At 38.4% G+C, this 18,605-nt stretch overlaps 2 protein-coding genes across 6 annotated transcripts in view; one reads left to right on the forward strand and one right to left on the reverse strand.

The window, feature by feature from the left end:
• Window positions 1-18,605, forward strand: part of LOC122532917 (Down syndrome cell adhesion molecule-like protein Dscam2) — a 187,235-nt gene that overhangs the window by 912 nt on the left and 167,718 nt on the right. The gene's annotated exons all lie outside the window — the stretch shown is intronic.
• On the reverse strand, window positions 309-8,813 carry LOC122532922 (solute carrier family 41 member 1-like). Of its 3 annotated transcripts, none has more exons than XM_043662122.1 (10): window positions 8,670-8,813; window positions 6,749-7,565; window positions 5,043-5,153; window positions 4,584-4,856; window positions 3,533-3,687; window positions 2,705-3,038; window positions 2,197-2,491; window positions 1,904-2,109; window positions 1,661-1,809; window positions 309-1,577 (listed from the first exon to the last, which is right to left on the reverse strand). In XM_043662122.1, exons 4-10 carry the CDS (start codon window positions 4,852-4,854, stop codon window positions 1,401-1,403), a joined length of 1,587 nt encoding a protein of 528 aa, XP_043518057.1. In that variant the 5' UTR covers window positions 4,855-4,856; window positions 5,043-5,153; window positions 6,749-7,565; window positions 8,670-8,813; the 3' UTR covers window positions 309-1,400. The 3 variants fall into 3 exon arrangements, with proteins under 3 accessions (XP_043518057.1, XP_043518055.1, XP_043518056.1); XM_043662120.1 differs by having other exon boundaries at window positions 3,533-3,807; window positions 8,670-8,810; XM_043662121.1 differs by lacking the exon at window positions 8,670-8,813 and having other exon boundaries at window positions 3,533-3,807; window positions 6,749-7,577.

An 18,605-nucleotide genomic window follows, 5' to 3' on the forward strand; every position in this document is an offset into this window, starting at 1 on the left:
GTGAACAGTATAAGATAATGAAATTGCAAAATATGTATGTATGAACACTACATGCTTGAGTAGGTTAGATTTTTGTGTATTTATGCACTTCATGTTTACTTAATTGATCTGCTTAATTAGTTTAACTCATGTGTTTTGAATTTGTTATAGAAATTTTGTGAAACATAAAGCATTCATATCAGTTTCATTAAATTCAATTAAAATATTGATTGTTTGTACAAAAATCATTATTTCAACAGCACAAAGTTTTATTTCAAAAGTACAATTGTTTATACATTTTATTTGAAGATATTGTTCTAAATCAAGTGTTGTGGAAATTGTTCACTATCATTTATTAGTTAAATTACAATACTATTTCAGGAACTAAAGGCAATATTTTACTTAGCATTATTTATTATATCAATCCTCACTTTAATTACATATTCCAATGTGTTATTACAAAATTGATAGTAACAAATTTTTATAAAACATATTGTATACATATGTTTCAAATATTATTGATGCATAGTATTACAATATTAAAAATCATTACTTTCTTGTTCTCATCATAAAAAGTTTAAATTCTTAACATCAGTAAAACATTTTGAGGGTAATTTTATCTATTATTAAAAAACATTACTTATTTTTAAAATCTGTAAACTACAAACATAATTTCTACTTTAAAAAGGCTTTCACTATTGTACGAATGAAATTTTATGTTAATACATATATGATCTTCCTACAACACAATTATTCATCAGTGTTAGCATACTGACTAGGTCTTCTGTTTATGTTTATTAAGATCACAATTATACATAAATGTATGATTATATTTAAAATACTTCAAGTTCTGATGCTTCATTCAATTAAAAATCTCTATATCTCGTGATTTTAAATAATCGTTAGTCAATTATGCAGCGTTTTGCTTTTTTCTTTTTTTTTTTTTTCTTTATCTCGCGTAAGCACGACTGTACGATTATTAGATCATGATAAATTATATCATGACGGAGCATTTCACTAGTTATATTAGAATCAGTGTTATTGTACTCTTTCTTTCTATTAGTCTACCTATTTTCAGAACTGTGATATACTGCTTTATTCCACTATGTTCAATGTATGTGACACAACTAATTAACGCGACTAACGTACCATTAAGATTGTCTCTCTTAATGGAGGAAGACAGTTGCTGTTTCGTCCGTTTCAGATCAATCAGATCGTTCCGTAATAAAGCACTATATTTTGTTTTCACGAAACACTTGTTCTCTTAATTAATCTTCGTCTCCTATTGTCTCGCACATTTAAACGTGACGCGACGTCGGTGCTCTTTAACTCCTTTGACATTTATATACGACACTTTCAAAGGAAAAAAATCGACACGCAATTTTTATCGCATTTCAATCTCGCCATTTTAAACCAGTCCTTTATTTTCCGTATTCCTGATGTATACTTATGAGGAACCAAAACGCTATCGCCAGAAGTATTGTTCCCGAAAGATCGCCCAGCGCCGTTAAATACGGAATGGCGGAATTATCCGGGTCGATTTTGTATCGCCACATAGCGTGGATAATAACATGCGCCACGTAAAGCAACAGCATGACCTGCGAAACAAAATTTTTTCTCAGTGATTCAAACCTTTCACTTTTTCAATACCACACTTGAATCAGGAGGCATTATAACTCACTTGTAGAACAGCCATGACGATGTAAGAAAGAACGAAATATATGCGTAACGTGGACGTCCCATTTCTGATATAATCGGCAGCAAAGATGAAGATTGTTTCGCCGAAAATCGCCATGCAAATGAGTATTCTGGCTGTTTTCGCGTACAGCGCTAGAGAATGAAAGCGAACGTTATTGTGTAATCGCCGAGAGCTGCGAAAAAGCATGTGTAACAGCGTAACATTACTAATTCTTGCATCACTCACAGCCTCTAAAGAGCGCTTTCCACGGGGCAATGAATATTTTCGAGTGTGGCGGCAAAATTCCCATAATCGTTGTCTGGTGTAACGTAGTTGAGATTCGAGATGCTTGTACAGAGACTAAATTACCACCAATTCCGTTTATGATTGGCTGAAAGATCACGAATCCATTGAACGAGTCAACGACTTGATCAAGAACCAGACCACCAAATCTACATTAAAAAAATATACATAGGTAATAAATAATAGAGAGCGCGATTCATTCTCGAGAATTATTCCGAATTGAAAATGGTACAAACCCACTGATGAACAAGGCCGATAGAACGGGAACCCATCCGGATGTTAAAACATTTCTGGTATATTTATTCTTGAGAACCACGTAGATCCAGAATGGTAAAATTAAGAAATAACAGCCAAGTATAATATACAGGATCCATGGGTCTACCGTCATTCGGTTAAACAGCGCCGATGCGATTGCCGATAGGACGGTAATTGATACGACGTCTCCGAAGGAGGCAGCCAAAGGTGTAGCTAGATTGTCAGGATTCATTTTGCATCGATACGAAATCATGATGACGGCGATCATTACAAAATCTGCGAGAAAAGAAACGTTAATGAAAACATCGAAGCAGCGCAGTCATACGTTGTGAACTTGCTTTTTTTACGATACAACATAACAATGACTCATTGTTAACAATTACTTAATGTAGCGCGATGTGTTGACTGATACGAATTAGTGTGTTTACAAGTTTGAAATATATATATCGTAAAGGGGAAATTTAATCTGCATCCGGTAATGATTTTTACCTAGAATGAAGCAAGAGCTGGTCGCAGTGCAGACGCTAGCTGTGGCTAATAACAGGCAATTGTTCCATTTGAAAGTATACGCGCTACCTTCCGCTATCGCGTCGACCACAATCGCGAAAATCGATACCAAGACAGCCGCGACGATCGCCTGTATCTGCACCAACGCGATGTTACCAACAATCATTTTCACGATCTCTCGCAGCTCGTGCATGTTGCCCAGATTGGCTTGCGTGGACAGCCGCGAGGCCAAGCACATGTCAAGATTGCCCTTCAGGCCTAACAGCGAGGGCACCAGAATGAATAATTGAGAAATGGCGCGAAATACTGGCCAGTCCTGAAACAGAGACGACATTTAATTAAAGAGGACCACGTTCCTCGGGATATTCTTACAAATGGAATGCAACCAGGAATGTTAAATTACGTTTCAAGAATTTCTACATTAGTAGAAGCCGATAAAATCTTGGATCGCGGCCTGAATGTTTGGAACCCGAAGGGCTGAGATTGCTGGAGAGTAGCGAGAGATCAGGAAAAAACGGTATTTATGCAAAAGATTCTCGAGATTACGACCCTATTGCTGTTGGGCTATCTTCGATTATGTTTCATTTGTACAGCAAATAAAATACAAAAGATAAATAAAAAAAAAAAGACGTTAAAGACATCTGTTTTAACATTATCTACAAATAATAAAAGTATGCGATCGATAAGGGAAACTTATTCTCAGAAAAAATACGTGATTTACGATGAATGTAGATTTTTGATTTATACAAGACAATCGAATCTGAGATGGCAAGTTGCTTTCGGTGTTTATTGATATTGAAGGGAACGTACCTTGACGTCTGCAAGCACAAGGCCTGCACCGATTGTACCTAGCCCGGCGATGAAAAAAGGCACAGCAACTTGAAGGGTGGTCTGATACCATCTTTCATGTCTGTGTGTGCTGTTACCAAAGCCATCCGTGTTATTATGGAAGTCGGGACCAGGATCTGAATTTGCGACGGAAGAGATGGTCACTATCGAACTTCCGCTGGAAAGTGTTCCACCACCAAGATTGGGCAGTGACATGTCCGTTTTGTTCTTTGGGCTGTTAGGGTTTTTCAGACCCGCTATCGAGAAATCAATACATCTCACACTGCACCGTACGACATTTACAAAGACAATTATTAATCGTCGATCGCGAATTACTTACTAAAAATATTTGATACTTTTCACGAATTCTTTCTCAATTGACACAAGTTAGCGGTATGTCGTTATTATTTCGACGCTCTTGGGACACTCATCTACTCGCTTCGAACAAGCAAACAAGAACAACGAATAATATTATCAACGCCAGAATGATTGTCGTTATTTATAAATCATTTTACCATGCAAACGCGGCATGTATTTCCTTATTGTCTCGTGCTCCCACAGACAATACGACGTGGCGAATATTTTGATCGACTAGGCGATTATTTTGTCAATACGATCGTTATTAATTAACACAACAATTTTCATTAATATCAATCTGTAGAACATGTCCGCGCAAAGTGTATGTTTCAATCGGTTCCCTCAGTTCTCCGAGCTCCGCGTTCGCCAGTTGTTTAATGAAATCGTGCGCGGAACAATGGAACTTTTGCATTATCATCGTCCGCAGCAACACTCGTGATGCGTTCTATCGTACCGCGTTAATTTCTCATCAGAAGGAGCTATTGTCTATAAATGTCGTACGGTGAGCTTTTGAACGGAGTATTTTAAACATTTTTCGAACGTAATGAATATAACGATTATATTTCTCAATGGAAATTGAGGAAATTTCTTTTCTTTTTTTTTTTTTTTTTAATATCAAGGTTCTAAGTATTACAGGCCACAGTGTGCAAAGAAACAATTTTAACTCATTTCTCACCTGCTACTTTCTTTACGACATCCGGTTCTGCTTTAATGTCGCCAGTTGCGTTCAATTTATTGTCGATTGCCTTTTCCATGCAATCGAAATCTAACGCATAGTTATCTTTGCCATTCGACATGTCCGCTCGTTGTATGGTGAACGCGTGATCCTTAACTCTTCCCTCATCAGTATTGTATACGTGTCCATTATGGTCCACGCACTCGTTCAATATAATATCGGTGGTGTTTAACAGCGTCGGTTCAGTCGACGAGTCCGGAAAAGCGACCATATCTGCAATATTTGTTCACGATTCGATGAAGATTCGGCTCAAGCAAAGGTGTCATTCGTCTGGTTATGACATTTAAGCGTAAATCAGCATAAGTCACGTGTATACATTGGACACTGTCCGTTTAGCATGAAGGCAATATAATTTTGAGCAAACAAATATTTTCGCATTGGAATCATTTTAACACATACCGAGTTCGGTGTTGGCGGACGATCTTGTAATATCCCCTACGAAATTGGCAGAGTCCAGGATCGACTTGTGATACTTTCACGTCAGACTTGCCTATTTCGGTCAGTCTTGATCTTTAAAGTTCAATAAAAGTATTATTCGCATGAACGGAATATCAACATACTTTACTGAATTATGAACACGCAGAGTTCATTCAGAAGATAGAGAAAGAATACGAGAAAGAAAATTGATTCGTTTTCGACGATTTATTTTATACAATACTTTTGAGTAGTCACAAAAAGGACGCCCAGAGTCAAATAAAAAACTATGAAATTTCAAAAAACATAGTTATAAATACAGTAACAGGCAGTAAAAATAAAAGAACTCTCAAGACAATTTAGAGCTTGTGAATTTAAAGAAATTAGAAATAGAACATATTCCATTTATCAAGTTTAAAATATTCTGTTACATAAAAATTTCGAGCGATGTCACTCTCTTAAAAAATATTCAAGAAAATCATTATATTTGATACAACTACATTGGTATTACGTCGAATAAATTTAATATATTTTATAAATAATTGTTTAAAAATAGTTGTAATATTATGTAATATTAATGTTATGAAAATTAAAAACGTTATTAAATTTAATTACCCTGTAACAAGAGAAAACGGAATGAGTGAGAATTCGAACATTGATTTAAAGGGAAATTGTTGTAGAAATGTGATCGAAATCGAGCCAATTTTTAATGCGTAATAGGTTCAATCACGATTGGTTGATAAAGTGTTAAGTATGAAGATACTAGATGACCGATATTGATCAGAGAGTTTTTCTTTAACTGATAGTATACAAGGATATTCATGGACTGATAGCTAATTGTAAGTGTCTTTCTACTCTCTTAATGTCGTTGCTCTTAGTCTAGACGTTTTGATAGCACATGAAACTTTATATACGAAATCAGCATAGTATCATTAACGACATGAGGAACTTAGTTCTTGTATTACTATTAATCTAAGTCCACGTGTCGCCGGATTTAAATTTCACGCGAGCGAAAATGCTGAAAACAGCTATTTGCAGTGCTTCTCGAGAATCTACTTAGCAGGCAACATTTTTTTGTGAAATTGTTAATCTCGCCTTATCGCCCGTTATAAAAGCAACGCTTTTAACAAAGTCTTTAGGCTTTACGGATTTGTCTCCACTCGACAGTGAAAGAATTCTCGTTAACATGCTGTAGGTAAAGAGAGTTAATGCGACGCGCTTGTTTGTAGAAATTTACTCGATTATATTTAATGAGAATTTAATGTACATGATAATGCCGATATCTTGATAACAATAAAGAACATGTCATTTCGTAAAACAATAAGTTACTATTAACGATGCATCTGTCAAATCGTACACATTTTTTTTTTTTTTTTTTTTTTTGAAATAACGAATTGAAACACCATGCAGTATGTTGCTATCAGCTTAAGTACCGTATTTTTTTTTTCGTTTTTTTCTTTAATGTTCGAAGCACGAAACTTCGCGTTATCGCGCTGATTGCTCGCTATCGTAAAAACTAAACGATATTGTTAAGTTAAGAGACCAAGTTACTCGCGAGTTAGAAAAAGACAGGGAGCACCGAGATGTAACAAGATGAAAAAGGCAAGAAACAAGAGAAAGAGAGAGAGAGAAAAAAAGATTTATTTATCTATTTATTTTTAAATAAACTCTTATCCTGACTCGATACTTACGTGGTAACGATGTATTGAAGAATTTGCGCCAGCGTGTCGACGTTTCCTCGTAAAGCGTTTATTGTTCCTTGATATTCGATTAACCCTGTGGCTTCTGACTGTGTGCGGTGGCTGTTCGATCTCGTTGTCCGACACGCGTGTGATTTCGTACGGGACTTCTCTCGGCTAGCGCTACGTGAGTCGAAATAAAAACCTGGCCCCGCGGTGTCGCGATAGGGTACTGCGATCGATGATCGATCCAGCGTTGAGGGGATCGTAGAAGAAGAGGCGCGGAGATCCCAGCGAAGAAACGGAACGAGGAAAGCGCGACGATTTCCGCACGGTAAACGCACCACTGTCGCGCGTACTCAACTGTTTGCCTCACGCGGTCGTGACTGACTGATAAAAGAAGCTTTAGTTCGTTTGTCGGCACTTCTACCGTTCATATGCATGGATGCGACGTGCTGCTGTTCGAACATACGCACGTGCGCTATCTCGACCGACGATAGTGGGAGAACTCATTGTAAATATATCATAGATCGTAGATCATTGATTCGCGACATTGCTCGCGAGCAAACGGAATCGACCCAGGCAATTCTCGGCTTCTCCCGCGTTTCCAGCGACTTCGATCCCTATATATATATACGGTGGTACGCGGAACAAGTGATAATGATTCGAGAGAGAAAAAAAAAAAAAAAGAATTGGAATTTAATTAAGACGCAACGCTCCTGTTACAAAATAAAAATAATCGTGGGAGGCGTAATCGATGTTCTTCAATCGTTTCCGCTACCGATCCTTGTAAAATCGAGGTTGCCATCAATTTCATTTGCATCCGTGCCTGATCGAAACAAAAAAGCGAGTTATCTAAATTATTGCATTCGCGTGCTTCCGTTTGTTGCATTCTCCAATTATCAGCGAGGATCTCTGTTATATCTTTACTCCAAGTAATAACGTGCGCGATCGTTCAAGGTTGGATTGATTCAACTTTGGAAAGAAGAACGAATGGTGCTAGGAAATCATTCCTTTTTTTTTTTCTTTTGTGTCCGACGGAAGGACGAACGAGCGCGAATATCGCACAATGTGAAACGAACTGAATATCATATGATCGATCGAATGTTCCGGCGCGGCCGAGAAGAAGCATCTCACTTCCATTTTACGGTATCTCACGTGACGCAAAGGCGATCGCACGGCTGTAAATCTGTCGACATCGCAACGCCATCATTTTCAGGGGAATTTCTTTCAACAATTGATATTCCGTGCGTGTAGTTACGCGAGCCGAATGGGATTTACCTTCATTCTTTTCAATGACGTCACACTCTACGATTTCACGAAAGAACGAGGAAGCATGTACCTGGTATGTGACACGCGGTATCTTAATTACAGATTTGATAGATGGTATTGTCGAATAGTTGAACAATTAGGTGTTGAGTTAGGTTCAGGTGATCCATTAATTTTGTTCAACAACTATGACCGAATATAATTATTTTAAAGTAATGAATCTGAAATTACTTCGCGCAAGTGTTCTTCACACTACAACTACCAAAGCGACCAATTTATAATTTCGGTTAGAAATTTTATTCACGTCAAACAGTGTACGTTAGAAATTTTATTCACGTCAAACAGTTACGTCAGAATCGAATGATTTTACGCAAAGTTTTGACGCGAAGTGTTTTAAAAATTTAAAACTGACTACAAATTTTATGTTTCAGTCGTCGATAGTTCTGGCGTTAAAGTGTAGAAAGTGTGTGGAAGAGATTAGAATTTACCTTGAACGGACGCCGTTTCATTGAAAGTGAAAAAAAATTCAAATTGTTTCGTTCATTATGCAGTCAGACTGAATATTTGAGGATAAGAAACCTTTTTTTCACGAGCTTGTCATTAATCACAGTTACCATATCACAACGCGAGTCGTCTATTTGGATAATATTATTATTTTCCTCACCTTATCCCTCACAGTGTCAGAGTGATTTCATTAGATAGCAGGGACTATATCAGTCAGTTCGTGCAGAGTTTATTACTTAAAGAATCACAGATTTTATTTGACGCAACTCCATGCAACGTACGGTTGGTAATCGAGTCCGATTCGTTCGAAATCACTGTTAATACGCCTGTTGACACAATCTGACGTTGAAACGTCTAGAAACGCGATTCACGCATGCCTTTCGAGGGATCATAGCTGTGTACGCGAGTCGATTGAGGATGATGAGAACGACGATTATAAACGATAACACAAACTATAGGTCGAGTACGTGCCGTGATGTTTACAATTCAAAATACAAGTATCGTACAGTTATTTCATTTTCTTAGTTAAAAGGGGTAAAACGTCGGAACGATAAACCACGCGTGTCGTATTTGCCAATCTGTTAAATTTTTTTATCAATTTGTCAGTAAAGAATAAGCAATTTAAACAAACAAATATTACAGAATTTTGACGTTCGAAGATTATTCTTGACGTTGTTGGCATGTCCAAAATTTCCAAAAATTTAATTGATTTTATTGATTTTATTATCTGCGTTCACTAGATAATAAGTTAATTCTCTTCGATATCGTTACCGCGACATAAAAAATAAAACCTTTCAGTCGCTAATAACTCGACAGCTTTCGTTAATCTGAATACTACAGCGTAAACAAATTTTATAGCACCTTCATTGCCGGCTGTAAAACCGGCGTTGTGAAATGTATTACACACTATTTGATTAACAGTGATTTTCCATATACTTACTGTATTTCGTATTTTTTTATTTTCCACATTTTTTTTTCCCCGTCCGACTGATGTGACACAAATGATATACTTCTGTTGCATTTATCTTATTGTTGCAGTACTATCACATAGTGTCTTGGGAACATGAAAGATAGGAACTTCCTGTGTATTGTTTATCCCTAGATTTCAATACGATATATATATATTTTTTTTCTTTTCTTAACGTTACCGCATTATTTCCCGGACAGTGCCAGTTACCAGTAGTCTTAAAATTCAACATGATCGTCGTTGGAAACGAATTACAATAAATTGAGGAAAACATCGATTCGTCTTCTTGGAAATAGAAAATGTCTACGTTCGTTGGGTTAGGTATTCCAAAGAAATAATCCTAATTTATTCCTTATTGTGTTGTTCTTTTCAAGGTTGACGTATTATAAAAAGTTTATTTTCTTAATAGGATTTACGAGGATAAAAAGAAGTACTGCTTAAGATCGTATCTCGACTTACGTGCAACTTAGAATCTCAATTGCCATGTATTTCAGAGCGATATCATCGGAAAGTATTTTGTCTAATATTTGATCACGAGAGGTATACTTACTGTTGACCTTCAATCGATTGTACGTCGAGAGTTTTGTTTGTTACAATGGACATTTGTCATTGATAATTGAGATATTACTATAATTATAAGAAACCTTTGTGTCGCGGGTGTCGCGGAAATGCATACGGTACTGTAACATAAGTTCAGAAATAGGTAATCGTTATGATTCTCATTGATTGTTAGATTAGTTAAGATATGGTTAAAAATGGTTATCATGACGCAAACGATTTTAGTGTTTGATTTTCAATTTTATCGATGATGATTACATTTACTTTGTTAAATTTTATCGATGTTCCTGATTATAATTCCATTAAGTTGATAACAAATCAGACCGTAATATCATTATAACTCAAAATAATTAGTTATCGTTTTCTATACTGCAGTCGTATGAATCGAACGATTAAAAATTATTTAATAATTTTCCTATAAGTTTTTATAATTTATAACAGACGTATGACGATATGAATTGATATGTGGTAAAACGCAATTAATTTGCGACTAAATGTTACAACTGCACAAATTTTTTTCAGTAGAAATCTTCACTGCGATGGCTCTCGATCGAAATAGATTTATAGACTGGGGATTATATGATAAAATGAAACAACAGTGCTAATGATTATTAGACTATATTATTGGACGTATCCAACTATTCTTGACTAACAAATAATATTTATCGACGAACAACGAACCTCTATGAACTTACATCGTAATTTTGATTCTCGAATATTTTGATTTTTGCTCCTTCGATTTTTGTACCCTCTGATCGTGTCAGAACAATTGCTAACAAACATTTTAAAATAATTACCAAACTTTGTTACAATGAATATTAATACAATAAAGTTGATTACGTGTCGCGTTCCCGATCTCTCTCGAAGGTTTTAAAAGATATTTCTCGCTCGGTGGTAAAAACATTCATTGACAGGAATGTACAATAGCATTTGTGAGATATCGTATATCTAACTTATATAAAAGAACTTGTCTCCAGATGGAATTCGATCAGATTGTTCATTGTTTGTGTATTGAATTCAAGGAATGAAACTGTGGTTTCACCGATGTGCATGGCCTTCCATACAAGTCAGATATACTGGACACACTGCAAATCGTCTCTTTCAATCGTTTGACTCACATACAACACCGCGTTTACTTCGAACCTCTCGCATACACGTATTATTCGCAGTTACAAATACTCCACAATTTTGTTCATATCGATTAAATCGCATTTCACTTCTCGCATGTTAGTATCATTATCTTTGTTCCTCGAAAAGAAAGTCAAAACATAGTATAAAGCAAGGTATAAATATTAAAACCTCTATCGTGTAAATACTTATAAATATATGTATTTAGATGAAAGCATTACATTAGGAACATTCGGTTTGCTGTAGTCTAACGTTACGTTACAGCTCTGGCTTAAAATTATGGATCTCTTTTGTTCTTCGCTTTTTTACCTTCTTCCTTATTTTTTTTTTTTTTTTTTAAAGATCTTCTGTTCAATAAAAACATTCTATTGCGTAGAAAAGATATTCTTCTATATTGTGAAAAAATCTCGTGTTCTTCTCTTGTTTCGAGAAAAGTCGACACTCTCATATTTGCAAAAATAATAATTTCGTATATTTTCCGCAAAAAATACTGCAGTGTGCTCTTATTCTGTTTATCTCTATTTTCTTTCTTTCTTTTTTTTATTTTCATTTGTTTCGTTGGTGCTGACTGAATGGCCGGCTTGAAAGTTTCTGATCATATCAGACGAACGTAATTGTCTTCCGTTTTAACGTTCCTCGTCACATGTTCATAATTAACATACTCGTCTGTATGCAATTACACAAAATGACATTGATTTCTTGCGATGACCGTTCGTTATGTACACACACATAATTTGCGCACCTCTTCTCCCGTAAATATATGCATATATTTTAATAATTCGTCATCGAAACAGTGTTCTCTCTTTTTTTTTTTTTTTTTACTTGTACTTGTGGTTCACCGAATAGATACAGTCATTTTAATTACACTATTTTCACCATTATCCGCTAAGAGAGAAACTAGGGGACCCTGAATTGTGGTACTTATCGATCGTAAATTTTTTTTTTTCTCTTAAATATTTATCGCGAGTGGATGTCCACAGATCGTCGTTTAGTACGTTTAACAACTAATTTTGATTTTCTCTCAGTTACTTATACCACTATCCATGTTACGTATTACGATATCCTTACTTATTAGATATAATTTCGTCGCTTAACGATATTGCTTAACTTTAAAGTGTACACAATATTCGCACAAATTCACACACGTACATACACATTGTTGTTTAGAGACGTAGAAACAGAATTTCTAAATGTGTGTACATATAATCGAATAAGATACCAAGGACCATTCCTTCCAATTGTAACATCAACTCGTAGCGTAACTTCGATTTAAGTAAAGCTTAACTTAGGAACGTACGTTTATATAACACGTTAATAGGAACTGAGTAAGTTGTCGTGTATCACTTTATCATATTATACCACTTCCGCGCCAAGTGTTCACCAGTGATATTTACAAGTTACCTAAATACATACATTTTCGAACGCCGAATTTGCGCGTCGATGATCAATATCATCCGTTTTTTCTTTCTTTTTTCGTTTTGCTCCTTCGTTCGCGGAGTACAATAGCGGTGACGCTTGTTTCAGTCGAAAAGTACGAATAATTAGTTGTTACGTGAATTAAAGTAGTCGTAAAATATGTTGTGTCATGCACGTACTTACTTCTGTGCGTTCGGAATTACTATAGCGCTTGCATAATATTTTCAACCGAAGAAGTATTATTGTCAGGCGGTTTTTCCGAGTTTATGTAAGAGGAAAATTAAATTTACTTGATCCTCGTACACGTGTATATAATAGACGTATAAAATACAATCGTTTCGAAATTGTTCCGGTTGGAACGCGTGAGATGAGATCGAGCCAAACTTAAAATGTTTCACTGTTAAATTAGAAAAAAATATCCGTGCATTTTGTGAAAAAAATCATTCACCGTTGCAAGCGTATCAAATTCCTATGAAGAATGTTAGTCGATTATTTTAAAATCAACCACCTACCGGTTTTAATCAGGTGCCACTTCGCTCAACAAATGTTTAAACAAAAATTTTCAGATCCTATATCTTTGAAGCTTGCCTTTTGGATAACTTTATCCAGTTATTTATCTTCACTTACTCTTGGATGAAAATTTGATTTACAATCTCGCTTGTGTTTTCGTGTTCCCCGTTTACGCGGGATTTTATGAAAGCATGGACAGAAAAAGGTGTGGAAAAGTGAAAGGCACGTGTCGCTTAAAAGGGGTGCACGTGAGTCCGTTCACCCTTCCGCTCGGTGGAGCTCATTCACAATGGCCATGTTAATTCCTCGCGTTTTTTTCCCGACATCGACCCTAATTTCACGATTTCGATGCGTTTTACAAACTTTTTCCTTTCTTTCTTTCTTTCTTTCTTTCTTTCTTTTTTTCCATCATCCTTGTGCCCGGGACCCTTGGTGGCGCGCGTGGTATTCCTCGAAACAGCGGCACGCTCCCATCTGTCGTCGTGGTCGCTCGTCGACAGGTCGTAGGAAAGAAAATAGGGGAGAGGCGGGTCGGTTACAATGGAGTTGGGAAACGGGCTCGCGCTAAGCCAGGAGATGGGCGAAGGGGCGAAATCTTATAAAAGATTTCCAAAATATTGTGTAAATCGGCTGGGGTGCGCGCCAGCTGAAAATTTGGGGTGAAATTCGTCGAAACGGTAAGCGTATGCCATGGCGCGCACCCGGCACGCTTCACGCGACACGACGCTGCTAAACAAATAAAGGGTTGCGCGCCTTTTCCGCGACCCCTTTTCAAAACTGCGAAACTCCGAGCGTCGAACAATACCGATATTTTCACCCCGTTCGACCAAGTTCCTCTCGAATCGCGGATTTCTCTGGGCATTCCCCTCAGAAATCGTTGAACCGGGGAAAAAGCTGCGTACGTGTAAGTACATACGTGTACATGCACGTGGAAAGAGGAAGAAGGAGGGACGAGAAGCGGTCGTGTATTTGTCGCAACAGAGAAAAAACGAGGGTGAGTTTGATGAAAGGATTCCACGAATTTCAACCTTTTTACTCTGCGCGGACTCGAATTTTTTTTTTCCTGTCTCTCTGTTGAAACGTTACGCGATTCTGGTAACGGTATTGTAAGGCAACCGACATCGATATTTCATCAATTTCCAGGCTGGAGGCACCTTCGCACGAAGGTTTTGGTTTATCACGCTACTTCAGTTACATTCAATCCAACGCGACACGATGTTACGCGTTTACGTTCGAACGCGTTCCTGGCGATTTCAATAAAAATCGTGTCAACGGACAGATTACTTCTTTCCGCTCTCGGCCGCGATAAAAAAGTTGGACGTCGTCCGAAAGGGGAGGGCGAAGAAAGGTAAATGACAAAAGAACGTCGTCGAGATTCTGCCGTGCTCTGATTTGTCCTGAAATTTGTCTACACACCGGTCGTTCTTCTTTTCGCCGGTGACAACTCTCATTCGTAAGATCGGACAATAGTGTTTCACGAAATTCGCTACGTAGCGAAATATTTCGTCGACCCTCATCTCGCCACGTGGACTCTTTTGATCGTAGAAGACGGCCACGGCTGCGTGTGGTTGTGTCCGTGGTAGCGAAATTATTACAGGGGGATGAAATTTCCAAGTTGTCGGACGATAGGGGAAAGAAAGTGAAACGACGGAGTCAAGAAAGACGAGACGAGAGGGGCGAGTGTCCGAGAAGGGAGAGGCTTTGATAATTGCAATTCACTTCCTCGCTCAGGGTATAAGCAGCGTTGCGGTCGTGGTGGTTGATGAGTAGGAGAAACGGGGTGGACAGGAAAGAGGAGGGGTGTGCACGGTTCGATACCTTTCTTAAATTTACCACCAACTTCGAGACGCGAACTACCACTACTATTGCCACGATCGCCGCCTCCTTTGTAAATAATTGACGGGAGGAGTGGGGGAAGGAGGGGGGGAAAAAACCAAAGATTCCGATTATTTTATCCTTATAGGGTGAAAGCGAGATGCAACGAAACATCGCCCGCATTCGAACGTTTTCTATATCGGTTTACTCTGCCTTCTGAAAATGTCGCCATTATTTCTCTTCAAATATATACGTTCTACCTTGAAAAGATCCTACCATACCCGACTTATTTTTTTAACTTCTGCTCGTTCCTCGCTTTAAAAAAAAAAAGAACCAATTTAATTTCTCCGCGTGCTCCTCCACTTTATCGAGAAAGGGCTAAGATGATTATCGATAATTAATAGCCGGAGGCGAACGATAATGAAAAATTGGCGATTCTTTTGTCTATAGGAGGGAATTACATTCCCCTCCATATATATTTCCCCATTTTCGGAGCTCTTGGAAACCGCAAGATGTTATTGATTTTTATACATATCCCCGGTGGGTGTAGGTGGGTAGACGTCCAATTTTCGGTGTGTACGTGCGTTCGTGTGTTTGCGTACGAGAGTAGGGGCTATAGCTGTGTGTCATTTACTCATTGGCGGTCCGTCGGTACGAAAGAGATGGGAACGGTTGCCTTCCGCCTTCCCTTTTCAAACCGTTGACTCCGGCCATCAACGAAAAAGAAAACTCCGATATAGCGCAAGCGTTTCACGTCTTCCCGATCGTGCTCTCCCTCTCGCTGAAAATTGACCAACCCGCTTTTCCTTTCGTTTGTCCATAAAATATTATCCCTCGCTATATACACGCTCGCGGAGAGTCATCGAGAAAGAGAAACTCTTTCTTTTCTCTCTCTAATTTCCGCTTCGATCTTTCATCCCTCTTTTTCTTACTCCTTCTCTCTCCCCCCCCCCCCTCAATTCCACGTTGTGCGTTCGATGAAAGAAGAAAAAAAAGATCGAACTGGAAAGGAAACCGGATACGGTCGTGTTTGACTTGTACTTTTTGTCCGATAAAACGACAAGAGCGCGGGACACGCGAACAATTTGTCACGTTTAATTTGTCGGGGCACCCTTTTGCACCGCGTTGAAAAACTCGTAGGAGCGGCACCTTTTAAAACACGATACGATGAAATTGATCGATTTGACGTACATCGACGTCTGGGTGAATTGAATTATACAAGTTGATGTCGTGCAACGGCAAAAATGGTAAAAATTTAATGGAAACGTAAAACGCAAACGTAAAACGTTTCGAGTAACCACGCAAACGAAACGAAACGAAAGGAAACAAAAAAATCATAAGAATAAGAAACTTAAAGAAATGAATGGTACTTTATTTCTGTGCACATCGTGATGATCGTGTTTATATAAATTATAAATAAATAATGGTGAAATAAATATACAAAATAATACAAAATAAGAAACAACAAAAGGAGAAACTTTCTTACTTCGCAGTCTTATATAAAAATATACGATCGATCTTGTATATATGAATAAACCATTCGAGGTTAGTCATATTGTATATGTATATGTCTTCGACTGTGTCGTCTGACTAGAACAGTTTTTTGGAATTGTACATTCTCTCGAAAATGACTAGACGGGTTAAAAATAATTTCCCTAGACGCGCAGAATACTTTACATGAAACGATACGCTCGTCAAACACGTACGCTCATATAATACAGATCGTGTGTTGTGTGTGTGTGTGTGTGTGTGTGTGTGTGTGTGTGTGTGTGTGTGTGTGTGTGTGTGTGTGTGTATGTATTTATATATATCATTTTTTTCGTTCTTAAATACGAAACGCGCTTAGCCTATGACCCACTTATTTAATTTTTGTGTATATATAATATATATATATATATATATATACTGCGTTATATATTATATATTATATATACATATATTAAATATATTTCGTGTTTCTATCATTTTGATTTAAAGGGGTAAAATTTGATTTTGTGCTCAATTACGTTAGTCAAGGCAATACTCGTTTCGGGACACGCCGCTTGCAGTGAAATTCCATGATCCCCAGGATGGCCAGGATCGTCATGATTTCTTTTCTTTTCTGTACACAGTTGACAACGATCCGTAAATGTCCGTGAAATTCGATCGAAAACGGAGCCGGGAAAGGAAAGCTGTTCTATATATCGTATCGCGATATTTCATCCCGCGGAATCATTCGTACGTGGCGAAATAAATTGCACGCTGCACGCGAAAAACCATGACACCCTCGACGTTGCTCTCCATTTATTATCGACTGCGAGTCGTTGCAATAATTAAAATCTACGACCCTCGTTGCCGCGCACGGGCCATTAAGTGCACAATACGCGTAGTTCCATGCGATGCAATTAAGAGGGTAGCGATTTACATGGACGCACGCGTTTTGCATGTCACCGTTCGTCCGTGGGGCGAGAAAAATGGACAAAGGGGGGCAGAGGAAGGACAGGATACGTGCTCTCCACCCTCTGCACCCCATCCCCTTCCTTCGTTTGGCTCGTTTCTGTGCGGACTTTTTCGGAAAAATCCCGGCCAAGGTCACGACCTTTCTTCTCCACGACCTTCGCACAAGGGGACCAGATGTGGGACCGTTTACCCAGACCCAACTCGCCGTCTCCTCTACAATGCCACTAAAAATTCCGTTCTCCCCCAAACCAAAATTTCTCTCCGTCTTTTTTCCTCTTTCTCTCTGACCGCCGGCTCTTCTAATTTCCCTACCCCTCCTCTATGCATTTTATTCTTTCTCTCTCTCTCTCTCTCTCTCCCTCTCTCTCTCTCTCTCTTTCTCTCTCAATAGATTCGTAATGGCCGATTCCTCTTCTGGTTTCCCCTAAAATATGTTAATGCACGCGTGCGCGCATACTAATTCAGACGAATTTTCGTCGGAAAACCCCGGACGCGTTCTATTAAACGACGCGTTTCTCGAATTTCAGCTGTCCCGGGGTGATTTTTATGGCTGCTGAGACAAAAGTGGTGGGGTCCGAGGGGCCGTTTTCGTTTCGTTTCCGGATCTGTCATAAATCGTGATCGCACGCGAAACGCGTGCTGCTGGCCTGATGAGCATTCACGTTTACCGAATCGCGGCTCGATATATATTGTCTTTTGTTCGCTCGTCGACGGGTGCTCGTTTCGTCCGTTGATCGATAAGCTACCGCCAGAGTCACGTTTCTGAAACTGTCGCGAATTTGCGTGCGGATGTCGTTCGTTAAATAAATAGAAGAGGAGGTTGCCGAAACGAGTCGCGTTATTATTTCATAATCCAAGGTTTTAACATTGCGTGGGCGTGCATCGAGGGCGGAAACGTAACGCGCCTGTTTGTTCATCGAAAGGGACCCCACCCCGCACCGGTGCGGCGGTGCAAGGAACGCATTTCGGGAGGCGAGTTAAGTTCAGGACGGCTGCACGCCTGGCTGTCCGCTGGTCACACTGCGAAACCAGCTGTCTTTTACAACGTTTCGATCGAATGCTCGCTGACCGTTAACCGTGAAAAAATTGGAACCTCGGTTAAAAATACCGAGTACGATCAATCGTACGTAACGTTTTCCATCTGCGCTTCCTTCCCTTCTTTCGCTTCTTTTTCGTTCTATTTTCCTTCCAGTTTTTTTTTTTTTTTTCGTTTATCTCGTCGTTACGGTTCGTTTTTTTTTTTTTTTTTTTTTTTTTTTTTTT

The sequence above is a fragment of the Frieseomelitta varia genome, unplaced genomic scaffold, assembly GCF_011392965.1.
Source record: "Frieseomelitta varia isolate USP_RPSP 00005682 unplaced genomic scaffold, Fvar_1.2 scaffold_483, whole genome shotgun sequence".
NCBI lineage: Eukaryota > Metazoa > Arthropoda > Insecta > Hymenoptera > Apidae > Frieseomelitta > Frieseomelitta varia.

Coding starts and splice junctions, on each gene's coding strand:
- LOC122532922 (XM_043662120.1), bottom strand. CDS start 4,854: ATGGTCGCTTTTCCGGACTCGTCGACTGAACCGACGCTGTTAAACACC. Junction 3,808..4,583: donor TGTCGTAAAGAAAGTAGCAG/GTGAGAAATGAG, acceptor ATTTCTCGATAG/CGGGTCTGAAAAACCCTAAC. Junction 3,039..3,532: donor TTGTGCTTGCAGACGTCAAG/GTACGTTCCCTT, acceptor TCTCTGTTTCAG/GACTGGCCAGTATTTCGCGC.